Consider the following 9,138-nt stretch of genomic DNA (forward strand, 5'->3'; position numbering starts at 1 on the left):
TACATCAAGTCAAGACAAAAATGCCACAGAAAACAGGGACCTAGTACAATGTCTTCACTGCTCTGGTATGATTATTTTTTCACATGTGAGTTGAGATTGGGCTGTCTTGTTTTCCCCTTCCTTTGCCCTGGCTCTGCTGAGAGTCCGTGCACCTGAATTCCTACAGATTTTCCTGACCAGAGCTGCCCAGAGGCGAATTAGTTTCACATCATCACTCTGCCTCACTTCTTTAGGTTTTGCTGTTCTCCATGTCTGCTTTCCAGCATGCCCCCACCCTCTGTTGCTCTCTTCCAGGTGTGAATGCCTTCAGCTCCATCGCAGAAAATGAGGATGCACTCCTCAAGCACTTATTTCAAGGCTATCAGAAGTGGGTCCGCCCCGTGGAAAACTCCAACAACACCATCAAAGTCCTTTTCGGATTAAAGATATCACAGCTTGTGGATGTGGTAAGTATTATGTTTGGCTTGGTAAAACACCCCTTCTCTTGCAGGCAGTCACGCATTCACCTGAGAGGGCTGGTGATGCTGTTGGGTGTTGCCTCCTGACATATGGAATACCAAGTGAAGGTGAGGCAACAAAACGCTGATTGGGATGTGGTGCTGGTGATACGACCTCCTGCCCCACGCACAGCACGGGCTGTAAGACTTGTTTGTTTTGCAACAAAACTGAAGGTCCTTTTTTCCCTGCTGTTCTTAGGGAGTAAGGCATCCTTGCATCAGGTGTTAAACAGTCTGTGCCAGACAGTCCCTGGCGCTTACATTTGCAATTTAATGACAAAGCAGCTATGGGACAGAGGTGAGGAAGAGTAGAACTTGTTGGACATGGTTCACTCTAAGCAAACTTCTATCCAGGCTGAAGGCAGCTTGTATCTTGACCCAGATGGCCACTCAGATAACACACTAGAGGCCAAACAGGTAGTCCCATGTTTTTGCCCATGTAGAAATTTTCCCTTCCCTTTCCCCCCATTCCTTGCAATGCACAGTGGAATTTGCACAGGGCCCAGAGGTACCCACACTCCTTGGGTGGCTCCTTGCATCCCCCGGCAGCATCCTCTTGTGCAGTAGAAGGCAGACTCTATTTTTGTGCTTTATTTACATATTCATGCCAATGCTTCTCCCAGGTTGAGCAATGTGGGAGATGAACCATCCTGTGAGCTCACAGCTATATGTGTTCAGATCACACTTGCTGGCTGAGCCTTGCTGCTTCCTTGCTCTTTGGCATTCAATTCCTTCAGGCTGCTGTGAACTGCTAGACCTTCATTTTCCAGCCTCAGGAGCTTCCAAGGAGAGCAGTGACAGCATCTAGAAAGTCACTTCACTTTCTCCAACAGTGACTGAAGAGCCCAGGCCCATGGGGAAACTGGGCTATAGGGATCTGCTCTGCTTGGCACAGTTTTGGTCTCAGCAGGTATAGGGCTGTTTCTGCTGACTGTTTCAGTATTGCAATCCTCTCTGCCTTCTTGTCCCCTAGGATGAGAAGAATCAGCTGATGACAACCAACGTGTGGCTGAAGCAGGTAAATTAGACTGAATCAGACCTCCTCTTTCACTGTGGGGCTGCTGAACTATGAATCTGCTGCCTACTGCACCACCCAGTCAAATGGATGGATATCTTTTGACCAGACAAAAGCAGCACTGTGTTACGTTGCCTGAAGCTTTTACTTTACTACCCTCACTTCGGCAAATGCATAAAGGGTCAGACAGGCAGGCAGATGGGCTCTTAGGAAATAGAGTACCCTCTTCTCCTGGCCTGCACCCCAGCTGTGTGCTCCAGACAGCTGTATTTCAGAGGAGCAACACCTCCTGATACCCTGTTGGGTGTCCCTGTGTGTGCCCTGAGGGACTATCCTCACTCAGACTTGGAGGTCACAACAGTACTGTCTCTCTTGCACAAGGGAAGAGTGGTGTCTCGGATATATTTCATCTTCAGCATGAGTAAAGAGAAAGAAAGGCCAGCATGTTACACCACCTGCACCCCTCAATTAAAATCTGTGGCAAATCAATCAGACCTCTCTAACATAATTGCTTCTGGAAGTGACATTTATACAAATGGGAAAGGTGCAGGTTAAACTGTTGGGTCTCCTTTCTTCTTCACTTTTAAAGAACACTGTGTTTGTTTTAGATTACATTGCACCAGTTTCTTGACCTTGTGGCAATTATTTTAAGTCTCAGTTCTGTGAGTATCTCTAAACATGTCAGCTGATCCTGGGTAGAGGACATAAAATGCAAGCCGTTCTTGAAATGATGCCATGAGAGATGGTTCCCAGGGCTGGCTGGGCTAGTGGGGGAGAAAAGAATCTCAGTTTTTGTTCTCAGCCTGGTACCTGCAGTGAGAGTTAAATTCTGGGCAGAGCAAGACTACTAAAGACCGTATGGACATTAAATACAAAGACGGTCTCTCCCTTGAAGAGGGAGAAGCTTAGACTTTCTCTTGTTGCAGGGAGGACAGAAATTTCCCTTTCTGCTGGAGATATTTGCTGCTGATCCTAATCTAAGTGCTGAGAGCCTGCCCTGAAAAAGCTGCAGTGTTACATTTTCCCCACCTCCAGCTGCGATTGCAGAGCCCTTCATATGTGTAGAGGGCCAGATCTTGGCTTCCTTACTTTGTTTGAGTAGCCACTTGCAGAGCCCTGGTAACTCCTCACCCTCCATCTGTCCAAACCCCATTGTCCCCGTCTCCTTGCAGGAGAGCACCCACCTCCCCCATCAGGTCCAAGCCCTGCAGCCCAAGGCGTGGAATCAACTCACTTTATCCTCTTCATTCTCTCTGTTCCCGCAAATGTCTACAAAAAGACTTTACTGGGTCCTGGGTCTGACCATCTTCTTTTTAGGAAGCCTTGTCTGCTTGCTCCACTGAGAACAGCAAAGTCTCCCATGCCCTTGGGCAGCCTTCATCCCTCTGGCTGGGTGACATCTTCATCCAGGTTACAGTGACTGCAGAAAAGAGTGGCTTGGAATATTGGCTCATATTATCAGGCCAAATGCAAGCCCAGGCTGCCCAAGGTCATTAGGCTTGTAGTGCTTATGCGGACAGACACTTACTGATCCTCTCTCCATGGCTGCGTGTGTGGGGACATTTTGGGTTATCCCATCCGTGCTGAGCATCCTGTTTGTATTACATATTGACCTCCCCAGAGTCATAGCCTGGATCCTCTGTCACCTTGCTGTGGGAAGTCAGGTTCTGCTGCAGGTTACTCCAAATGTGCTGCAGGAGGCAGGGATGTGCCACCATCCACTCACTGCCACCCAAGTGTGGGGGAGGATGAGGGGGGAGCCATTTTATCTGGTCCTTCTGCCTCATGCTGTGACTAAAAGAAGGACCTACCCAGGAGTCTGCACTGAAGAGATGCTGATTTCTCTGAAGGCCTTTGGAGAGTGTGCTCAGATTTTAGCCAGGGCAGCTCCCTGGGGTAACAGCACTGTGATTTTCAGAATTGCTGAGCTGGGCTCTCACTAGTTGTTATAATTTCTAATACTTCTTCTCTATCTGAGAGGCTGAGAACATCAAGGCCCAAATGAATTATAGAATTTCTTGGGTTAGAGAAGGCCTTCAAGATCATTGAGTCCAACCATTAACCTAACTCTACCAAGTCCACTGCTAGACCCTATCCCTAGAAGTGCAAAGGGCGCAGAAAAGGAGACACGGGCTCTGCTTCCCACGGATGCAAGAGGTCAGGCTGAGCACAGGTATTTATACCTGTGGCATGACCCAGGCATCCTGCTCTGGGAGTCATGTATTCCCGTAGACTTGGTGTGAACTGGTCCGGTGGGCACTCCTGTGCTTGAGGGATTATTACAGTGCATAACTACAATAGCTAGGAAAAAGTCCATGAAAATAAGCAGAACTGTATTTTTTTTTCTTTTGGGTAGGGAGAAGTGAAAAACACTAAAACAAAACAGAACTCTTTAATCACACAGACCTTGTCCTCTTGCAGGACTTGGGGAGGTTGGGAAAGTCACTGTGAGTGTGTGAGCTTGAGGGGGATATGCAGTCATAATTTGTCTCCAAATGTCTGTCTTTTCTTAGGTGAGCAAGCTTAAATCCAAGGGTGTTCTTTCTTTTTTTTTACCTCAAACATCCAGATGCTCAAGATGGTAGGACTTGATGTTGGTGCAGGCAGACACACAAGGTGGAAAGGAGCTTTTAGTGGTTGCTGAGAAAGTATCTGGGTTTGGATAAGCTATGGAGTTTATTAGCAAAGGTTGAGACTCTGGGTCTAGCGTTTCTTGGTCTGCTTTCTGTTGGTTAGGCACTTGAGTGACAGCCGAGGGATGGGAAGGTGGCAGAACTGAGGGAAAGGGAGAGCAATGGGAGTGTCTGGAGCAGCCTGGAGGAAAGGGAGGAGAGAGGAAAGAGCCCTTCATATCTGCTGCTACAGTTTGTGTCAGCATAGCCCATAGGGAGATTCCCCTTTTAAACTACTCGTCTTCAAAGCCTGCACACAATCTATTTCCTGCTCTGGTAACAAGCATTTGCCTTGCAGACATGAAAGAGCACTTTAGCTGGGAGAGAAATCAATGCCAGGCAGGGGGGAGAGAAGAGTGTTGCAGATGCAGCAAATAGCAAAGGCCAAGGAGCTGCTCCAGTTCAACCCCAGAGGGATGACCTTAATCTTCAGGTGGCTCTCAGGTTGTTTTTGTGGTGACAAAGCAGGCTATGGGCTGACTGTGTTGGCTGCTGCTGTCAGCCTTGACTATCCCCTTGCTGAACAGATATGTTTCCAGCCTAAGCCACCTTACACCTGCTACAGGAAGTGTCCAGGATGCATGTGAGTTTGTGCCCACCTAACAGCCCAGGATGCTGGAAACATCTGGTACATACTCACCAACAGCAAAGAGTTTACACTAAAAGTGGTGTGCTCTGTCCCTCATGCTGAGGCTAAGAGCAGCATAAACTCCCTTCTCTTTCCTCACGTGAACAGCCCCCATCCCTCCTTCGGCAGCAGGAGGTGCCAGGGGTGGATGGTTGTGCCTAATAGTTGATGCCTGCCATTTGGGCAATGGGTCCATATCTCTTCTGGTGCAGGTAGTGGGGCCATTATTCCTGTCATTGTACCATCCTAAGCCACTGCCTCCTTGGCTTTTGCCTTAGGCTAGATTTTAGGATGGGTCTACCAGCCACCTGCCCATGACCTTTGGACCCATTACTTTCCTGCACCTCAAGAAGAAAGACATTTGTTCTCACTGTCTGTATTTAGGTCTCTTCTGAGGCTCTGGGTTGCTGTGTGGCTGTAAAGGACTGCAGTAATAAGTGTCTGTAGGTATAGCTGTGAAAAGCATGTGGAATTGAAGAAGTAAGAAGGGAAAAATATGGCTGGAGAAGAAGCAGAGAATGTTGCTTTTTGGTTGATCCTTAAGTCATGAAGGAAATTGCCTAGAGAAGGCTGAGGCCCACACATGCCTGGGGAGCTCTTAGTGCTGGAGCTTAATGGAAAGAAGTTCGTCTTCTGCTTCTTGGTACTGACCACAGTCTACAGCTCTAGCTTCCTCTCCCTGCTGTTCCTGTGGGCAAGTGAAAATCCCCATCAATAATGAATGGGGATCAGAAAAATGTTTTTCCACTGCATCTCTGTGAAAATCTCAAGGTTACTAGAGCCACTTTGATAGGATCTCCTTATATGAGAAACAAAATAGGAAAAAAAAAATTATTGCAGAGTTTAGCTTGATGAAAATGGCCAGGACTCCACCTGCTTTTGGTTTTTTAGTGTTATCTCTTCAGGATTTTAACCAAATGCTTTACAATGGCATTGTATTATTTTTCCTGCAATCGTGTGGAGGTCTTTCTGATGAAAGAATGATGATTGAGTTTACAAGGATAGTGTATAGATATTAGGTGTTGTATTCTGCTCACTGAAAAAAGCCAGGTCTCCACTGAAAAGTAATTAAAAGGCCACCTCTTTGTCTCTTGGGTAGTAGTAGCCATGCCAGCTGGTTCTTCCATGGGGTCAGTGCCAGCCCAAATCACCATGGGCTGATTCTGAGATGGAAGAAGAGGTGCCATGCCCGAGGGAAGTGGCTCCTTCCTTCTGGAGTGCCCTCAGGTGGGCTGGGCCAGGCGATATGTGAAGAGTCAAATGCTCTCTGGGAGTGCCTGCTGTGAGGTTGCCTGCTGTGAGGTTGCCTGCAAAGGGGTTAGTTGCTGGGCCCCATGTGTGGCTAGAAAGGCTTGTGGGTTTTACCCAAATGCCTGCCTGTCAGTCTCTGTGTCTCTGCAGTCTTAAACGAAGCTCTGCCCATCGGTCTGTGCAACGCAGTTCCTCTGAGGCAAGTGGTGGGAAGAGGAATGAAGCTGTTGTGCATGGGTGGGCAGAGGACTCTGCTGGCTTGTTACAGGAATGGATCGACCACAAGCTGTCCTGGAATCCAGAGGAATATGGTGGGATCACCGCCATCCGTGTCCCCTCTGAGTCCCTGTGGCTTCCTGACATCGTTTTGTTTGAAAAGTGAGTAGCATGGCTCCTTGTCCTGGACTTAGGCCAGAGCTTGGGCATGGCATGTCCTCAAAGCTTGTGTGTGCTGTTAGAAGGCTGCTTCTTTAGGCAGTATGAATGTTGGCTTCCCTTGTGCTCCAGGTGATGGGCAGAAAGCAGAGCTGTGAGGGGGTAGGACTGGGGCAAACATAGTCCTGAACTTGGTACTGTTTCTTCCTGTCCAACTCCCAGTGCTGATGGACGTTTCGAAGGATCCCTGATGACCAAAGCCATAGTGAAGTACAATGGAGTGGTGACCTGGACACCACCGGCCAGTTATAAGAGTTCCTGCACGATGGATGTGACCTTCTTCCCCTTCGACAGGCAGAACTGCTCTATGAAGTTTGGATCGTGGACATACGATGGCAACATGGTGGACTTGATTTTAGTGGATGAAAATGTAGATAGGAAAGACTTTTTTGATAATGGGGAGTGGGAGATCTTAAACGCCAAAGGTATGAAAGGCAACAGGAAGGATGGGCTCTATTCTTACCCATTTGTCACTTATTCCTTCGTGTTGAGACGTCTCCCACTGTTTTACACACTTTTCTTAATAATTCCTTGCCTAGGATTGTCTTTTCTAACTGTCCTGGTGTTTTACTTGCCTTCAGATGAAGGAGAAAAGCTTTCATTGTCTACATCAGTTCTAGTTTCCCTCACTGTCTTTCTTCTAGTGATTGAGGAAATAATCCCTTCTTCTTCCAAAGTCATTCCTTTGATTGGTGAATACCTGCTGTTCATCATGATTTTTGTGACCCTCTCTATCATTGTGACTGTGTTTGTTATCAATGTCCACCACCGCTCCTCAGCAACTTATCATCCCATGGCTCCCTGGGTTAAAAGACTCTTCCTCCAGAAGCTGCCTCGGCTGCTCTGCATGAAGGGCCATGTAGATCACTATTCCTTCTCAGAGACTGAAGAAAAGGAAACCACCTTGAAATCAAAGTTCCCGGTGAAGCAGAAACACAAGCAAGCAAAAGATGGAGAGAAAGTTGTTATTGCCTTTTTGGAAAAGGCAGCCGACTCCATTCGATACATTTCCAGGCATGTTAAGAAGGAACATTTCATCAGACAGGTAGGTGAGGGGAGGGCCAGGAGGGACCATGGTATCCTTGAGAGCAGTGGCTAACAAGCTCTCACCTTTTCTGCATGCTGCTCCTTTTGCACCTTCCTCCTGCTCTCATCTGAGGCATGTCATGGGAACTTCCCTTCATGGGAAAATAATATGGGTTTTGGGAAAACACAGTGTTTAGAAGACTGAATTGTGCTGTGAGAGTCCTCACTCCTCACAGATGCCAAGAGACCACAGCAGCCTCTCCTGAAGGAGTTTATGTTTTGGGATTATTTGAATAATTTCTTTTCTGCTTAACTTGGGGATAGATATAGACCTGGAAAATCTCTGATCTGTCACACTCTGGAAATTTGTCTTTCACAGCTCTCATAGGCAGGATCTACATCAGTTGCTACATTTCAGTCCTGGTCTCCCAGTGACTTTACAGTATAGCTGCCCTCTTTTTGAGTGGAGGTCTTCTAGATTTTCACGAGCTGCCATCTGTCTCCTCCTCCCAACAATCCACCTAGCTATTAAAACAGCAAATTGCTGTATGCATAACCAATGCATCTCATGTGATGGTAGGACAGTAGAGCAATGGACCCAGGAGGTATGGAAAGAGGAAACCTTCTGTTAGCACCATCTAGGAAAAGCCAGGGCTTTGTATAAATTGTGCGGAGAGGACTTAAGCAGAATCACAGAACGATTTGGGTTGGAAGAGGCTGTAAAGAACATTTAGTTTCAACCTGCCTCCCCTAGGCAGGGGCACCTCCCACTAGACCAGGCTGTGCAAAGCCCCATCCAACCTGGTCTTGAACACGTCCACTGATGAAGCGCCCACAATTTCCCTGGGCAATCTTTTCCACTGTGTTGCCACTCTCATACCAGAGAACTTCTTCCTTACATCTAATCTAAATCTACCCTCTTCCAGTTTGAACCCATTAGCCCCTTGTCCTATCACTACAAGCCCTTGTAAAAAGTCTCTCCCCATCTTTCCTGTTGGCCCCCTTCAGGTGCTGGAAGGCCAATATAAGGTCTCCCCAGAGCCTTTTCTTCTCCAGGCTGAACAACCTCAACTGTCTCAGTCTGTCCTCGTAGGAGAGGTGTTATAGCCCTTGGATCATCTTCCCAGCCCTCCTCTGGACCTGCTCCAACAGGTCCATGACCTGCTTATGTTGGGGGCTCCAGAGCTGGATGCATTACTCCAGGGGGGGTCTTGGAAGAATCACCTCCCTCAACCTGCTGGATGCAGCCCAGGATGCAGTTGGCTTTCTCGGATGCAAGTGCACATTCTTGGCTATTCTTGAGCTTTTCATGAACCAGCGCTCCAAAGACTTTCTCTTCAGGACTACTCTCAGTCCATACTCTGCCCAGCCTGTATTTGTGCTTAGGTTTATCCAATGGAGTTGCAAGGCTTTGCACCTAGCCTTTTTGGACTTGAGGTTCGCACAGGACCCCCTCTCAAGCCTGTCAGTGTCCCTATCTCTTCCCTCTAGCATGTCAACCATACCACACAGCTTGGTGTTGTCCACAGACTTGCTGAGGGTGCACTCAATTCTACTGTCCATGTCACCCACAAAGATGTTAAACAGCTCCGGTCCCAGTACTGATCCCTGAGG

General features: G+C 47.8%; 1 protein-coding gene across 1 annotated transcript; it reads left to right on the forward strand.

Moving 5' to 3' along the window:
- Positions 1–294: 294 nt before the first annotated feature.
- On the forward strand, positions 295–7,543 carry CHRNB3 (cholinergic receptor, nicotinic, beta 3 (neuronal); the record flags this gene model as incomplete). The annotated part of the gene is made up of 4 exons (XM_008945074.1): positions 295–446; positions 1,471–1,515; positions 6,332–6,441; positions 6,661–7,543. Coding segments are annotated over 4 exons (1,190 nt in total), but the record flags the coding sequence as incomplete, so codon positions are not given.
- Positions 7,544–9,138: the final 1,595 nt, after the last annotated feature.

This window comes from Merops nubicus, unplaced genomic scaffold (genome assembly GCF_000691845.1).
Source record: "Merops nubicus isolate BGI_N331 unplaced genomic scaffold, ASM69184v1 scaffold4878, whole genome shotgun sequence".
NCBI classification, from domain to species: domain Eukaryota; kingdom Metazoa; phylum Chordata; class Aves; order Coraciiformes; family Meropidae; genus Merops; species Merops nubicus.